This window comes from Gadus chalcogrammus, chromosome 4, assembly GCF_026213295.1.
Source record: "Gadus chalcogrammus isolate NIFS_2021 chromosome 4, NIFS_Gcha_1.0, whole genome shotgun sequence".
Taxonomy (NCBI): Eukaryota; Metazoa; Chordata; class Actinopteri; order Gadiformes; family Gadidae; genus Gadus; species Gadus chalcogrammus.
The window spans coordinates 17,491,656-17,509,019 of record NC_079415.1 but is presented as its reverse complement, the minus strand read 5'-3'; the positions used below and the strand labels follow the sequence as shown (position 1 = coordinate 17,509,019).

The following is a 17,364-nucleotide window of genomic DNA, read 5'->3' as shown; positions in this document are numbered from 1 at the left end:
AGTGGGGAAGTGGGAGGTAATATTCAAATGTTCCCCCTTCCTATGTAGGAGGTGGCGCCGAAACGGACTCACAGATTTGGTAACTGTAGGCGGGGTACTTTCAGCAATGCATATCTCACTCAAAAAATCATGCCAAGACTTTTTTCAATGTTTGCATGCGTGTGGGAGCAGCAGAGACCCAAAACAACACCCCAAATCCCAGGAAAAGTATTGTTTTCATAATATGTCCCCTTTAAAGCACAGTAGCAATTATGTAAATGGTATATATATAGGGTTTAATTTAATACTACATTCAGGAATCAGTGCTGCTTATATAAACAAAATCTCATGATCAGCCATTTCTAACACTGTCTGATCAATAATGAACTGTGGTTGGCAGATTGTGTTTTTGTTTTGTTTATGGTATCCTGAGGGGGTGGAAAAAAAGGAAAATAGAACCATGAGAACACCAAAGCGCTTCCATTATTAGACCATTTATTGAGCTTTATTCAACTATGTTTCATTGATCCTTCTCTCTCCCTAAACGTGATATGTGATGATTAAAATAAATTATAAGGACCCCTTGTGTCTTTCCTCTTCTTGACAAATAAAACTTTTCCTTTCCTTTCTTTCTCCTCCACATCTCCTGTAGGCGATACCAGTGCTCAGAAACATACAAGACATACTAGCACACGGCCAAATAAATCCTAATAAACCTGCTCTGGAACAGTGATGAGGAGACTCACAGCGCTCTCCATAAGGATGAGACCAGCGTGCTTAATGGAGAATGTCTTGTCTGAAGACTAATTAAAATGGCATCATCATCAAATGGCAAGTACTACATTAGTGGGTAAATATCAACTCTTGATAACATTGATCCTGAAGGACCTGAAACCCCTTGTTGTTATAGTTAGAGATCTTCAGCACAACCTCCTACTGGACTTAAAATCGGCATTTAAAGTAATACAAATATGTCAAATCAAATCGAACAGAGATCGAGACTGGAAGGGCTCAGCACTTAAGGCCGTCCCAGACGCAGGCACAGAACGCCTCTACTTCCTCTCCCACGTTGCTCGCCGACCTGGATTCTGTTGGTTCCTCCTCCGCCTGACGTCCTTTCCCCCCAATAATCAATGTACCCGGCCTGGATGGCAGGGCTGCGTGGGACTGACACACCTCCCATGTGAGGACAAGGACGCTAAATCGGTTGTTTCCACGTGGTTCTCAGCTCTATAAGGGTCAATAAAATATGATAATAAAACCTAGATGCACTTAGAAAACCTTTACATTCTTGAACATCCTCAACCTTGAAACAAATCAACAACCCCAGCCTCAAACAGAGTGACACGAACACCAACCCAGTCAAACTAAATGGCTCCTTTCTACTCGTCCTTTTTCATTCTTTTCAACTTCCTTGTCCCATCACTTGTGTAGCTCCAGAGGTCAGGCTTCGTCTGAGGGTCACGCCCTAAGAGCAGACCCTGAAGTGGCGCTTCAAGGGTCTGCCGAACCAAAAATGACAACTGAATACCATCGTCCATCAGCAGCAAACAGCAGGGGGCAGTGTGATGACTGTTACAGTGCAGCGGTTTTTGCGTTTGTATTGTCGTGGTCTGTATCCGTCGATACGACCACTGTGTGATCCGCCCAATCTCTAGACACAAGAGGGTCTGATCAATTTTTTAACTGAGATAAGATTCTTTAAACAGTCACATACTTGGCGGAATTATGATTATTTTCTTTCTTTAACAACACTTCATACTACATAACAGCATCATACCAAAAATATTTCAACTAGCAAAAATAAAATGTGTTCCCTTGCTGGCTTTGTATTCTCAGGATTTTTAACAGTGCAAACATCGGCTAAATACATTCTGCAGAGCATTCTAACCACTAAATTAAAATCAGATCCTATAAAAACGCTACATCTGCTAACACGCTAATAACGCAGTACCTAGACCACTTCCCCAGTGACAGGCACGCGTTAATCTTCCAGCGCTTCCCACCGGTAGTGACTGAATTCTCTGCGTTCAGACAAGGTCTGACCGTAAGACTCTAAAGACTAAAGACTTTAAGACGGGTGGTCGGCAGCGGGCGCCGCTCCTATCCCTCCAGCAACTCGTCCTCTGAGAAGCTGATGTGCAGGCACGTGTCGTCTGCCGGCGACAAAGAGAAGGGGTTTCCGGCACGCGTCGACACGGGATACGACCCCGGCTCCGACCTCGAGCCCGGCGATGAGGTTGACGAGGAGGAGGAAGAGGAAGGGGGGTCGTCGAAGGGGCTGTCTCGGCCACTGGACGCCGTCAGGAACGTCACGCGGTCCTCAAACAGGTCCTCGTTGTTGTTCTCTTCGTCCTCGACGTCGCGCAGGGCGGGCGAGCGCGGTGCCGAGCGGGTCTCGGAGCGCACGCCCGAGTCCTCGCTGGCGGAGCACGACACGTTCTCGCCACCGCCCGCGCTGTTGATGTTGTTGTTGTTGGAGAGGAGGTCGCCGTTGGTGATGTCGCCGTCGCTGAGGGTGTGGAAGTCTGCGGAGGAGAGGGGGGAAGGGTTGGCGTCGGGCAGGGAGGAGCTGCTGCTGCTGCTGATGATGACCTCGCTGAGGGGGGGCACGGTGACCTCTGACCCCGGCGACAACATCCTGCTGGCCCGCTTGCGGTTGAAGGCGGGCGGGGGAGGGTCCAGCTTGGGGATAGGGTGCTTGAATCTGTAGGGGGAGAGCGGAGGGACAGAAGACTGCTTAGAGGACGGTTTGAAAACAGGAGGTAACTTTCTTCTCGGTGATATGAAGAGCGAGCAGAGTCACTTTGGCTCCCTTGCGCCACTGGACCTCAGGTTTATGCCACCCCATTCTTTCTCCCATCAGAACTTTGTGCATTTTTACAACACAACCCCGGGTTGTGTTGTGCTATATTTGATTGAGTGCAAACACGTCACATATCGTTAATCGTTACAGAATGAGCCTCAAAACCAATGCATTATATACACTTTGGTGACGCATAGGTCTAATGAACTACAGTACCAACATTGCTAGCAGCTAGCATCTTCTTGCCTCCCTTTCACCTGTACCTAAAGCAACGTACAGTAAAACGTCTTTAAATGCAAGGGTCGGGGTTACGGCCAGTGTCTCAAGGAAGCCTTCAGTTTGTGGGCAGACATTGGGGATTTAACACAGAATGTTATGGGTTTGAGAGTCGGACCCCCTAACCACTATATTATCAAGACTTGTGTGAGAGCAGCACGACTTGTAATGAACCGGCTTATATGTTTTAGGATGTGAGTGTGTGGGGTTCAGAAAGCAGTCAGAAAGCTTCTCAAAGGAAATGAAATCAATGTTTTGCAGAGAGATTTAAATACTGTAATCCTCAACTGACATTTTCATTTCTAAAGCAGAAATGGTTTGATGTATATGCTCTCTCTCTCTCCCTCTCTGAGTAGTGCCTGTTGTTACGTGTGCACGTAGCTACACACTGCAGGGATTGAGAGTGAGTGAGTGAGGGAGTGAGGGAGTGAGAGAGAGAGGGAGAGAGCGAGATAGAGAGAGAGCGAGAAAGAATTGAGGAACTACAACGTCAGGTTTCCCTCTACCTTGGAGGTATAATAAAAAAAAAACACCCACACACACACAGACTCTATAAATAGCTATACCGCAGCCTCCTTGATTGTACATACCATTGCCAAAGTGTAGACGCCCACGCACACACAAACACCAAACACACTCATGGATACTGATAGACAGACAGACAAAAGCAACACACATTTAGACCCAAATGCACACCACACACACCGCCTCCATCACCCCTATTCATCTAACAGGTGGCTGCTGAATAGATGTGGTTTGTGGTCGAGGCTGATCCAGTGATTAACTTGAGAGCTTCATCATATTAGCAGAATGTATCAGTAGGAGTCTCTCCTCAGAGTCCTCACAGGCAGTAGCTGTACTGCAGTATTCCACCGCTTCCCTGACGGATATACATAACCCATACGCTACCTTCATTTGTGTGTGTGTGTTTGTGTCGGTGTGTGTGTTTGTGTTTGTATATGTATGTGTGTGTTTGTATGTGTTTGTATGAGTCTGTGTTAGGGCTGCACGATTATTGCCGAAATGATTATCACTATTGATCAATTATTATTTTGATCAATATTGATATCACGATTATTTACCACGATTATTTTTTTTCGAATTTCTACCACCCCCTAGTGGTAGGAGCCACACACTGTGCGCATCGCCCCCCCCCCCCCCCCCCCCCCCCCCCTTTTCAGGCTTCGCGCCGCTGTGTGCAGGATGGACTCACGCAGTCGCAGAATAAGGTATACAGGGAGCGCTGGGTTTGCTTTGCAGCGGAGGTAGAGCGTATACGGCATGGGCGGGGCTCGTTTCCTTTTTGGTTTTCATTTTTTTGCGGATGCATTATTTAAAAAAGTATCGCGAAAATATCGCGAGAACACTGCGTGTCATCGTGGGACGCCAATATCGTCATCGCGATGAGAATTCGATATATTGTGCAGCCCTAGTTTGTGTGTTTGTGTGCGTTGTGTTGTGTGTAGCTAGCTTTAAAAGTCATCGTTACTACGAGGGTTGACAGTAGCTCAGGAGGTAGAGCGGGATGATATATGTATGGACCTCATGTGCCTTCATGGACAGGATAGTCAAGAGAGAGGAGAGCCGGTAGAAGATGAAAGGGACCTCCCTGTAGCTTAGGACCACAGGCGGGAATCGAACCCAGGCCGCGGCCCCGATATACACAGTGTTGGTGCTGCTTGGTGGAGGGGCATCTCATGGCAACAGCACTCATACCCCAGCCGAGCGCTGATGGATTCATTGTTTTGACAGGAGGGTGACCCACTCCTCCGTCTGTCTGATTTCCATACGCTTGACTCAGCACCACAGCATCGACCCCCCCTCACCCTCCTCCCCATCGTCCCCATCCCCCACCACCATTGCTTTCATGTCCGCTGTTTGATCTGCCCACTTTATCGGCCCTTTGTGTCGACGGTGTCTTTGCTACTGCAGGAGTCAACCTGTTTATGCGTTGCTTCCTCTCTTTTATTGACACTTTGTGATCCATATTCACATCCTTGTGTTCTTCTCAGCCCTGTTTCTGCTCTGCTCCTCTGAGGCCAAGTGAATGCAATCCTGTTGTTACTGTTATTATCATTATTAGTAGCAGTATAGTTACAGTAGAGGAAAGATGAGCATAGTAATAAGATGAGCCAATGCTGAATATAACTATCAGTATTAATAGTGATAGGATCATTTAGTGATATTAGATTAGGTTAGTCTGATAATGGTGATAAACAGACTAATAAAGAGTTGAGTTGATGAGTATACTTCATACTATTATGTATCTCCATGACGGCGCCCATTGCAGTCCTCACCATTCCTGGAAGGAGGGATCGCTCTTTCTGAGGATTTCCTTGCTCTCTGGGGGGCGAGGCTTAAGCAGGGTGACATCAAATCTAGCCTGTAAATCCATTTGAGACTGGAACTGTGATTAAGGGCTACACAAATCTAATTGACTTGACTTGAGTAGCATTAGCATAGCAGTAGCAATAGCAACGGAGTAATATTTGTAACTAGTCAACCATATGTTCATGGAGAAAGGTCAAACAGTTAGTCCCGGTGTGGTTGTTTCCAAAAATCGTACACCTGGGAGCAATTTAGACCCATATTTTCTACAAATGGTTCGGAAATGTACAAACCATTTGTACGTTTCCACCAGAACATTTGAATAAACTCTGGGCACAGCAGCTGTTTAGAAAATATCACACTGCAAACAGACGACAGGCGATTATCTACACAGCTTAAGGGTCCTAAAGTTCATGCCATTGTTAAAACCCTTAATACTTTTATTTTGAAAAAAGTTTTTGTCTCTAACTCGTACCTCATTGCCACAATGACTGTCTTCTATCAAAGGGGACATTGCTTTATATGTGTTATTGCGTAACAAACACAGGTTCACAAAGAGGTCTGTGATTGAAATGGTTTGAAGAACATGTGCTATGTGCGAGTTGGATGTAGACCTGGACGTTTCACGGCTGTGCGTACTTAAATGACTCAAGGCCATGGTAATGATGTTACACTTCTGACAATCCATTATCACCACAGAAAAAAATAAAACATGAAAGGCCTTTAAAGTGACTTGAAATCTGCACACCAAGACCTAAAGTCCCCCCCCCCCCCACACACACACACGCACGCACACACACACACACACACACACACACACACACACACACACACACACACACACACACACACACACACACACACACACACACACACACACACACACACACACACACACACACACACACACACACACAAACACAAACACACTTTATGGAGCACAGGCCCATGCCAAAAACACAACATGCTTCTTCTGTGACGTAAATGTGGGGGAGCAGACAGGAGGAGGAGACGAGGAGAAGAGAGAAGGAGAGGAGTAGAGGAGGAGAGGAGGAGAAGAGGGAAGGAACGGAGGAGAGGAAGAGACGCGACAAGGCGGATTAGAGGAGAATCAGGGAGGAGGAGATGAGACCAGAAGACGAGGAGAGGAGAATAGGAGAGGAGGAGGGGCAACGAGGAGCGGAGGAGACGAGACGAGGCAGATAAGAGGAGGGGAAGAGAAGAGAAGTGGACAGTTGTGGGGCGGTAAGCAGAAGCCAGCTGATGGGGCAGATTTATAAAGTGCTACAGCTTTAGCAGGAAGGAACAGACTGATTGGTTGAGTGAGTGAGTGAGTGAGTGAGTGAGTGAGTGAGTGAGTGAGTGAGTGAGTGAGTGAGTGAGTGAGTGAGTGAGTGAGTGAGTGAGTGAGTGAGTGAGTGAGTGAGTGAGTCAGTCAGTCAGTGAGTGAGTGAGTGAGTCAGTCAGTGAGTCAGTCAGTGAGTCAGTCAGTGAGTCAGTGAGTCAGTGAGTCAGTCAGTGAGTCAGTCAGTGAGTCAGTGAGTCAGTGAGTCAGTCAGTGAGTCAGTCAGTGAGTCAGTCAGTCAGTCAGTGAGTCAGTCAGTGAGTCAGTCAGTCAGTCAGTGAGTCAGTCAGTGAGTCAGTGAGTCAGTGAGTCAGTCAGTCAGTGAGTCAGTCAGTGAGTGAGTGAGTCAGTGAGTGAGTGAGGACTGAATGACTGACTGAGTCAGAGGAATGGAGGATGAGGGGAGACTCAAGGATGTCCCCGTCTCACTCCTTTGGGGATCTTACACACCAAAGAAGTGTGTGTTACAGTGAGAACCCTCTCTCGGCGGTTCAGTCACACACTGGAGTGAGTGAATAATTCAGTGGCAGAGGAGCTGTGCTATCAGAGTGGCTAGAAGAGGGTTTTCCCAGACACAGTGTGGGTGAAGTAAAATGGTCCACATATGAGGGCCCTGTGATGTGCTGGACATTACGCTGGGCATTCAGAACACAGCGTGCCAAAAGATAAGAGTTCAGTGTCAGGTCAGTGCTTTTAAAGCTGCACTATGAATATCCTTCTAGCAGCCTCTAGTGGCTTGAGTTGTAGCTCTAGTTATTGCTACATCATTTTAAGATAAAAGTGGAGCAGAGTAAACAATTTAGTCTGAATTAATCCTTGGATAGATTGATTCGTGGATGGGCCCGTATGCGTTTGTATTTAGAAGTTATTTAGATTCCGTTGATTTTAGAAATTCTAACTCATTTCTATCATTTGATTGGGGGTGAGCTTCCAGATGTCAGGGTCAACGAAAATCAACGTTGAAATTGTTGAACACAAAGCTGAAAATCTGACCTTTCCGATACGCCCAAAGTAGCGTTCAGCACAAGGTTGGGCTTTAAAGTGCAACCTCATAGGAATAGCTCTGCAATGCCGAAGCTGAAATCGTATCATGTATCGTATCATGACAACTTAAACTGAAGGACTTTAAGAAAAAATCAAAAAGATAAAATGACCATGTCATATCTCAGAGGGATGTATCCATTTCACACCTACCGAGTATGGCTACTAAATCTCCGCACAATATCCCTTTGGGTCAAATGTGGTAAAGATGAAAAAAAGATCTGCGTTTCAAGCTAGGCAAGAATCAGACCAATATGACTAGCTGCATCAACCAACTGCAAAACCCAGTGCCAACACCATCTGTTTATCTGAGAACCGGTTTCAGAAAAGACTGCTAGACTCAGATCATATCAGGCTTTCTACTGAGCAGCCAACAGGAATACAACCTTGAATAAACCTCGTTTCCAGTAGCAGACGAGGATGCGGGGGGAATATGGGGAGGGAAGGTCAACCTTGAGTCAGACTCACTGAGAACAGCACAAAAATAATGAGGTTCTTAACTTATTGACTGTCTAAACAAGAGCTTTTTATGTTTGGGGATATGTGCACCAAATACTAATGCTGACCCATCAGACCATGGGATTTGCACTAATTTGTTCACTCTAAACACAGGTTGTACCAACTGATGACACCCACATATTTAGATTAAATGTCAATTTGGCAATTAAAGTCTGTGTGTTGGGAATTGTGGCTCATTATGTTGGTCTCAGTCGACCCCAGGCGCTGAGGATCGAGCATTACCGTACACAAACACAATACATAAACATCTACATACAGGGAACACAACCAAGTAAATGACTTTTCTATAGCTACATGTCTAAAACTATGTCTATACTGCCGCTGCACTTTATATTTTGTGTTTGTAGCTGTACCTTGTGTTAGTAACTCTTGTTTAGTTCTCTTCAGTAACTGTTCTTTCCTACATGTCTGTAACTGTACTGTCAAACATGCTGGTCGCTGTCCATTCATATGTGTTGGTTTGCGGTACCTTCATACGTGTTAGTAACTGTTGTTTTATATTTGTTAGTAACTGTAGTTTTATACGTGTTAGTAAATGAAGTTTTATACGTGTTAGTAACTGTACTTTAATATGTGTGAGTAGCTGTAGTTATATATGTGTGTAACTGTAATTTAATATATGTTAGTAACTGTATTTTTTCACGTGTTAGTAACTGTAATTTAATACGTGTTTGTAACTGTACTTTCTTACGTGTCAGTAACTGTAGTTTTATACGTGTTAGTAACTGTACTTTCTTACGTGTCAGTAACTATAGTTTTATAAGTGTTAGTAGCCGTCCCTTCGTACGCGTTAGTCACTGTCTTTTAATTTGGTTAGTAACTGTCTCTTAATACGTGTTGGTCGCTGTAGTAAAACAGTCTTACTTTTCGTCCAGGTAGGAGGAGTTCCTGGAGGTCAACAGAACCACCGGCCCCCCGGTCCCCTCAGAGCTCTCTCCTTGGCCCTTCTGCTCCAGCGCGGTGATGAAGGCGCCGCTCGCGGCCGGCTGAGCGCCGTTCCCCAGGTTGAGCAGGTTGAGGTAGGACTCGGCATAGTCCACGCGGGCAGGGGGGTTCTGCGAGGAGGGCCAGGCGGGGGTGGAGGTGATGGGCGGGTCAAGGTTCTGACTGTAGCGGTTCTTCAGGTTCAGCGACATGGTAGAGGAGGAAACGAGGTTCCACGATGACTCCCAGCCGTCTGAGCAATCCAAAAACAAACGGGGAAAGAAATGCAATCACCGGGTTTATTCACAGCAAGTGATACGCATTTATACTTCGTCATTTCGTGGACGCATTTACACAAAGTGACTCACGACTGTGGCTGTGAAAAATTCATTTCATCAAATATAATTGGGGGGGCGACCAAAGACTGAAACTAGACAGAGTGTGGCGCAGCTCTGGGAAGAACACACAAGGTGAGCAAGGGCTTCTGTTTGAATGTGTCCTATGGTTTTTCAAAAAGTTACATCAGATAGATCCTTTCAAAGTGCTCCCTTAACTCCACGCCGATGGCATATGAAATATGTTCTCTACAAAAACACACTCATCTGATTGAAAAAACGGATTTGGCCTTCCCATCACATCCTTATTTGGTTGTACACTGCCTTGTGTCACTGTCTTGTTAGGAGGGTCTGTCTAACGTCTTTCCTGTTCGCAATGATGACAGGCAGACCGCTCCTGACAGCCAATAGAGCTGGCATATTGCCAATTGCATCAATTAACTGGCCTGAGTCTCAGGTGATCATGATTAGCATTTAGCATAGGAGGGTTAACCCAGTTAGAGCTCAAGATGCACACACACACACACACACACACACACACACACACACACACACACACACACACACACACACACACACACACACACACACACACACACACACACACACACACACACACACACACACACACACACACACACACACACACACACACACACACACACACCAAGCCTGGAATATGTTGTTTTCATTATTATTTTGGCAGCACTGCCCGCTTCCTCATTGATGCTATAACAGTCTTCCCTCGTCAGTGTGCCTTTGTTTTTTAGATCAGGTGTGTGTGTGGTGTATATATATATATATATGTGTGTGTGTGTGTGTGTGTGGTGTATGTGTGTGTGTGTGTGTGTGTGTGTGTGTGTGTGTGTGTGTGTGTGTGTGTGTGTGTGTGTGTGTGTGTGTGTGTGTGTGTGTGTGTGTGTGTGTGTGTGTTCACATCAGCATGTTTTCATCTGGACTGAGTTGTAGGCAGAGCCTGCTACGGATAAGTATCGTGTTCAGAGTTGTTTTATCAACGATCTTCCCTGTGAGAAGGGTTTCTCTGGGCTCTCAGTAGATCCGTTCAGCCACTCTGTGCAGAGAGAATTATACTCCCAGCGTACTTATTAATTAGGTAAAACACCCACTGAGACAGAGCAGAGATCCGGTTACAAATGCAGCACAGATTGAGTCTAGCAGAGGTCACTGCTTCAGAGCCTTACATTCTCAGTTCCTTCATTTTCTCTCGATTAAGGGAATGCTAATCTAATAAACCAACCGTTTTGATGCTGATGGCTATTCAATATTAATGATTGCAGCACACCAATGTCTGAATACTGTGTGATGAAGATTGATACCACAATAAACACCAAAACAATCACTTGTACACTAATTGCACTTTGTTCAATGATGAACATTTGTAGTTTATTCTGTACGATGATTGGGCTTTATCTAGTGTATGCATACATACACATATAGTACAAAACCATAAGCTCATATTTGTAACCTTTTCAGGACTAAAGATACTGGAAAAGGTCCCAATCCTCTAGGACGAATACACTAGGACTCAAAGCCCTGCTGGCCACCTCTCTACTGCGGTTCTTCTTAAAGAGAGGCATTTGATTTTGGACACAGCCTCATTCTTAACCCTGCAGTTAGTCTTGGACATTGATGCCAAATTGTCAACATAAAGTATAACTTACAAAATTCCTTCTTCTTCTGACTTGGAAATGCAACCCAAAAAGAGACAACCCAAATACAACAAAACTAAAAACAGAATCACCTTAACAATAAGGTGCCTTTTCAATTCCCAGAGGAGCGCTCCAGACAAGACCAACCCACTCCCTGAAGGTATTCCCCCTCCTGTCCTCCCAGGATGAGGAACGCTCTGAAGCAGAACCAACACCTCCTCATCACCATCATGCTGAGACTCACTGATGGTGTGTCCGTTGGTCTGGGGCCCGGTCTGAGGACTGGGCGGTCCTGGTGGGAGGAGCCCCGGCTGGGCGGCGGAGCGCCCCTCCAGGTCCTTCAGCTGCTGCACCAGCAGGGCCAGGTGCTGCAGCAGATCCCGGTTCTGGAGGAGCAGCTGGTGGACCCGGGCCTGGGCTTCCAGGCGGGCCGTGGACTCAGCAGACATCTGGTCCTTCAGCAGCTGAACCTGGAGGAGGGGGAGGAGAGGGAAGAAGGAGGAGGAGGAGGAGGAGGAGGGAAGGGGAGGAGGATGAGGACGAGAGGGGAGGAGGAGGAGGAGAGGGGAGGAGGAGGAGAGGGGAGGGGAGGAGGAGGAGGAGGAGAGGGGAGGGGAGGAGGAGGAGAGGGGAGGGGAGGAGGAGGAGGAGGAGAAGAGGGGAGGAGGAGAAGAGGGGAGGAGGAGGATGAGGAGGAGAAGGGAGGAGGAGGAGGGGGGAGGGGAGGAGGAGAGGGGAGAAGGAGGATGAGGAGGAGAGGGGAGGAGGTGATGGGAGGAGGAGATGGGAGGACGAGGATGAGGAGGAGGAGAGAGGAGGAGGATGAGGAGATGGGAAGTGGAGGAGGAGGAGGAGGAAAGGGGAGCAGGAGGAGGGGAGGAGGAGGAGAGAGAGGAGGAGGAGAGGGGAGGAGGGGAAGGAGGAGGAAAGTGGAGGAGGGGGAGAGGGGGCGAGGGGAGGAGAAGCATTGTGTGAGTGGGCAGGAGTAGGGGGAGGAGGAAGGGGTAGGAGGAGGAGGAGGAGGAGGAGGAGGAGGAGGAGGAGGAGGAGGGAGGGGGAGGAGGAGAATAGTAGTTGGTAGTTATGGGATTATGGGATTATTATCAAAAATATAGTTTGATAAAATATATAAACCATTATTATAATGTGGAATATCATATGGTCATAAAAGGTTTTCTTCTTTTGCAAACATCTTATGTTCACGAAAAGCATCCACAATTTGTGAGCGATAGACTTATCAAACATAATAAGAGTTACAGAATTAACAACTGAAGAAAATAGCACAGAAGATGATCAGTGTAGAGGTGTGTCAAACTTTGTTCGTCTGGTTTGCTGTTTGGTTATTAGTTAGCGTCTGAACACTGGTTCGACCCAATCAGTAGGAACCATACTGAATATCCCTGATCCATAAACTAAATCAAATTATGTGTTTGGGGTATTTTAGTAAGGGATTTGCTCTGTAGCGTTCTGTTTGATAATGGTTATCAGTAACAGCTGAAGTAAATACATGAGGGTAAATATTTCCTTGAGAAAAATAATCTCAGTTCAGTCACGCTGCAATGGAATGTATCCTACAATAAGCTTGATGCCATTGCCCCCTTGTGGCAAGAATATAACAAAACAACACCCAGATAGTCTCTTGGATCACTCTGCTGTCCCTATAGACATGTAGATTTAAAAGGGGCTTGATGCATTGCTTTGTGTAGCATCAGCCTAACCAGTGATTTCTAGCACTGTGGTTTAAGTCAGGTGTGAGTCTGTGAGCCCGTAAGTGTATAGTAGTGGAATAGTACAGTTAACCCCCATCACTACATTAAAGCTAGGGTAGGGAATTTGTAGAAACCAGTAAGATCCATCTTATAAGTATCCAACTGAACAATTCAGTTTGATACTTAAGCCACTCCCCCAAGTCACATGACCAGCCCGCTAGCTTTACCAATAGTTCTGCCATGCTTTATGGAAGACTCTGGTCATAGGCAGCGAGTGCACGGTAAGCCATCCAATCACTTAATTCAGGTCCAATGAAGTGATTGGACAGGCTTAGTACAGGGCTGACACAGCCACACATACAGGATTTGTATGATCGATTTTTTCAGAGCATTTGATTTATCGATTGCAGGATGTTGCAGGATGTTAAGGATATTAAGGGACTTTAAACAAATGCGACAAAGAATGCTTCTCAAATAAACTGCCTAGCCCAGTCTGGGAGTGAGAGGAACACATACTGTACACCTCAGCATCATGGTCCAGATGTGCTGATTCAGACTTCATGTGGCCCGCTGTTAATTTCCCTTCATGACCATAACATTTGATCACTAATGCTCCGCTGGTTTGAATGCCATTTTGGTGACAGAGGCTTGCAACTTGCAAAGATGCTCACAAAATGCTTCAATTGATGATGCTAGGTTTCCTTAATCCCTGAGCTTGAGGAGATACAGCAGAGGACTGCGCATGGAGGCTTAGATATGGTTTCTTATTAAATAGCAGTTTGGACCACAACACACAACTGAGTCCAAGACAATTTTGGCAGCCTAGCGGGATAAAATGTGATGGCATACACGTCCACAGCATTGTGTGTGTGTGTGTGTGTGTGTGTGTGTGTGTGTGTGTGTGTGTGTGTGTGTGTGTGTGTGTGTGTGTGTGTGTGTGTGTGTGTGTGTGTGTGTGTGTGTGTGTGTAACCTGATGGGTCAGAGCTGGTCTCTGTTGTGATCATCCTGCATATTAAATCTAGCCTGTGGCTTCTTAAACTGATACAAGAAGTAAATCTCTGCTCTTGGCAGCAGAGGCCTTGCTTAAATATTCTCCTGGAATGGCTTCTAGAACATTTGAACCCATGCATACAGTACATACTAACATAGTGACTACTAATACTATGCCAATAGGTCATTTATCACTTTGATCCAAAACTGTTTGGCGGTTCTTTAATCGTGGTAACAGAGCAACTATCCTGCCCCACTATAGATATTTACTAACCCGGCCCGCGTCCAAATAAGGTCAAAGTAGGCGGGGTCTGCAGTTCCTCTCACCTGGGCCACTGCCACCTGGGTCTGCTGCTGCTGCTGCTGCAGCTGCTGCTGCAGGAGGTGCAGGAAGTGCTGTGAGGCCAACGGGGTTGCCGAGGACAACTGGGAGGAGGCGGCCTGAGGCGTAGCCAAGTTGACCACGGACTGTTGCTCCAAGTCCTGGTAGCGCAAACGAAGAAAAGGAAGAACTTGATGTAAGAGGAAGGGTAGTAAAACTAAGCCGAAGGGGTTTGAAGTTTTGGTACTGTCTTGTGTTATAGTACACTGTCTTCTGTCATAGAACACTGTCTTGTGTTATAGTTCACTGTCTTGTGTTTTAGTACACTTTCTTGTGTTATAGTACACTGTCTTGTGTTATAGTTTACTGTCTTGTGTTATAGTACACTGTGTTGTGTCGTAGGACAGTGTCTTGTGTTATAGTACACTGTCTTGTGTTAATGGTACAATGTGTTGTGTTATAGACAGTGCATCATCTAGCATGTGTGTGAGACATTAAACATGCACTGGGCATTAAGGGGATGCAGTGGAATTATGCATTCAATAAAATAAGTGCAAAGACATCTACATATATATGGATTATTTGAGCAAATGATGAGGCTCACATATATTGCATATCAATATTTGATGAGCCACTTTGGTTTACTCCCTAACTTATTCATAAACGTTTCAATAAGTGCATACATACTCTAGTGTATGAGTGCATCTCGGACCAAGTAGTGCTCTGTTCTAGCAGAATTTCTGGGTGGAGACAGAGCCCGGGACGGAACTGAAGACGTATGTTTCGTTACAGAGATATTTTACTGAAGAAAACACATTTTTGTAAGTGGAGGCAGCTTCCAAAAAATTAAAAAATATGGAAAGATTTGAAACCTTTACAGAGACTCTAAAGGTTGTTGTTAATAGGAAATTATGCACTTACAGATTCTTGGCTCTAGCAACATGATTGGTAGAAAGAGATATGAAGCGAAAGAAAATGAAACTCCCTGTTCACCCAAATTTTAGGTTATCTCCCGTCAGACCTCAGATATTAATCTGTAGTCTGGTCTGTGAGACTAAAGCCAATGTAATATGTGCCTTGCATTATCCAATTTTAACGGTGATGGAGACAACTTTCATGTTACTGTGCTGTAATCTTGACGCCCTGGAGTTCTTTTCATGGAGGCCACTGTTGTTCTTCAAACCACCTCATCTTGGCCCCTATACAACACGAACAACTCCTCCACACGTCGTTTATAAGCTCTCTCCTTCCCATCGTCATTGTCTGATTTCTTAAAGCTTTATGAGCCACTACGGTTTGGTTCACGGTTCACGTGTTTTTCCACCCCATAAACCTAAAGCTTCTTGTGTGTGTGTGTGTGTGTGTGTGTGTGTGTGTGTGTGTGTGTGTGTGTGTGTGTGTGTGTGTGTGTGTGTGTGTGTGTGTGTGTGTGTGTGTGTGTGTGTGTGTGTGTGTGTGTGTGAGTGCGTTCAAGCTGCAAAGGTCGAATTGCCACCTTGCAACATTTTTTGTAAATAGCTGCATTCCAGCTTTAATTCAGAAGTTACTGCTGGAGAATATAAGACTGAAATCAACCATTGATAAAATACCTTATAACAATAACTAAAAGGAACACAGTTGGTTTCCTGTTCATTGGAGTTACAACATCACACCACCAGAGGGAGTACTGGCACGCTCATATGGGCAGGATTGGGATAGCTTCTTGTTAAATTCAGTAATTCTCTCCCTCCCCCCTCTCCCTACTCTATCCCCCTCTCTCTCCCCCTCCCCGCACTCTCAGCTCCTCTCTAACCCTCTCTCTACCCCTCCCCCCTCTCCCCATCTCTCTCTCCCCCCTCTCCCTCCCTCTCCAATCCAGCCCTTATTTATATATTTCTCTAAATCCCTTGCTCCTTGCTTATCTCCAGGGAGCAGATGTTCATGAAGCCCTCCGTAGGATTACCACGGCTTTCCCCAAAACAAAATGAGAACCAAAAGGCAGCGATGGCCCGGTTCCTCCTGGTCGGTGGGACAGAGACGCAGGTTCTGCATTTCCCCAGAACACCAGCGCTCATTTCACACGCTCAGACCTCCAGACAACACAGTCGCCAGTCGCACCAACGCTGGAGACTGAATCATATCATAGTGACGCAAGGTTGAAACAACATAGTTTTGCTTTCTAATAAAATATATACAATAAAATATAATAATACAATTTAAAAAAGAACTTGGTTGTGTAGCATCTTATCCTAGCTATCTTTGTTGTTTACGGGGAATGGGTTGACCAAGTGATGACACTTGAACAGCCGACAGTGATTTATTGTTTCTCCTTCTTCTGACAAATTTACTTATTGTAAGTCGCTTTGGAAAAAAGCCTCAGCTAAAATCCCCTAAATGTTAATTTAATAAATGAGATATTTGGAAGACGTGTTCAAATCCTGGTCCTATTTAGCGATTAATCAGAAGCTTCTATCCATAGTGACTGACGCTGAGGTCAGAGGTGCTTTGTGGACACATAACAGGTTGGGTTCAGCCTTCTCGCGCAGGGCTGTCTACAGGTTGGTATCAAGGAATCAAACCCAGTAGTACCTTCCTGCCGGTCACACCCACACTAGCCGCTACAGTACCTGCCCCCCCAACAGTTATATCGTTTTTTTGATTGTCCTATATTTAAATCTAAAATGTAAATATGTGTGTGTGTGTTTGTCTTTGTGTGTGTGTAAACTTATTTTAGCTCCAAAGGGCTTATTCTTTCGGTAATATTAGACATACTGCATACATACATAGTATACATACACATCATATCAGCGTGTGATACAATCTTATTGAATATTTACAGCCAACACTATTATTAAGTGAGTTCAGTGTGTGTTGTGTTGTTCTCTCACCGTGACGCTCTGTCCAGGTCGGACCACACTGAGCTCCGCCAGGCTCTGCAGAACGCCGCTGACCGCCTGCTCACACGGGGCTGCTCCTGATGAAGGCTCTGCTCCTCCTCCTCCTCTTCCTCCCTCTTTACCACCGTCCTCTTCCTCGTCCTGCTGGGCGCCTGGCGGTTTGGGACCTGGGGAGGGGGGCAGCATGGTGAGGTACGGAGAGAGACCCCCGAGGGGGTCCACACCCAGGCTGGGGACACTTG

The 17,364-nt window shown here is 45.8% G+C and overlaps 1 protein-coding gene across 1 annotated transcript in view; it reads right to left on the bottom strand.

Annotated features, from left to right (window-relative positions):
• Window positions 1-345: 345 nt before the first annotated feature.
• The window catches only part of si:dkey-34e4.1 (carboxyl-terminal PDZ ligand of neuronal nitric oxide synthase protein), a 40,867-nt gene continuing 23,848 nt past the window's right edge, over window positions 346-17,364 (bottom strand). Inside the window, exons 7-11 of the mRNA XM_056588880.1 lie at window positions 17,114-17,289; window positions 14,252-14,407; window positions 11,468-11,693; window positions 9,159-9,471; window positions 346-2,686 (exon numbers count right to left, since the gene is read on the bottom strand). Of these exons, the coding sequence (XP_056444855.1) occupies window positions 2,083-2,686; window positions 9,159-9,471; window positions 11,468-11,693; window positions 14,252-14,407; window positions 17,114-17,289 (1,475 nt within the window). The 3' untranslated portion in view covers window positions 346-2,082. The remainder of the gene's footprint in view (window positions 2,687-9,158; window positions 9,472-11,467; window positions 11,694-14,251; window positions 14,408-17,113; window positions 17,290-17,364) is intronic.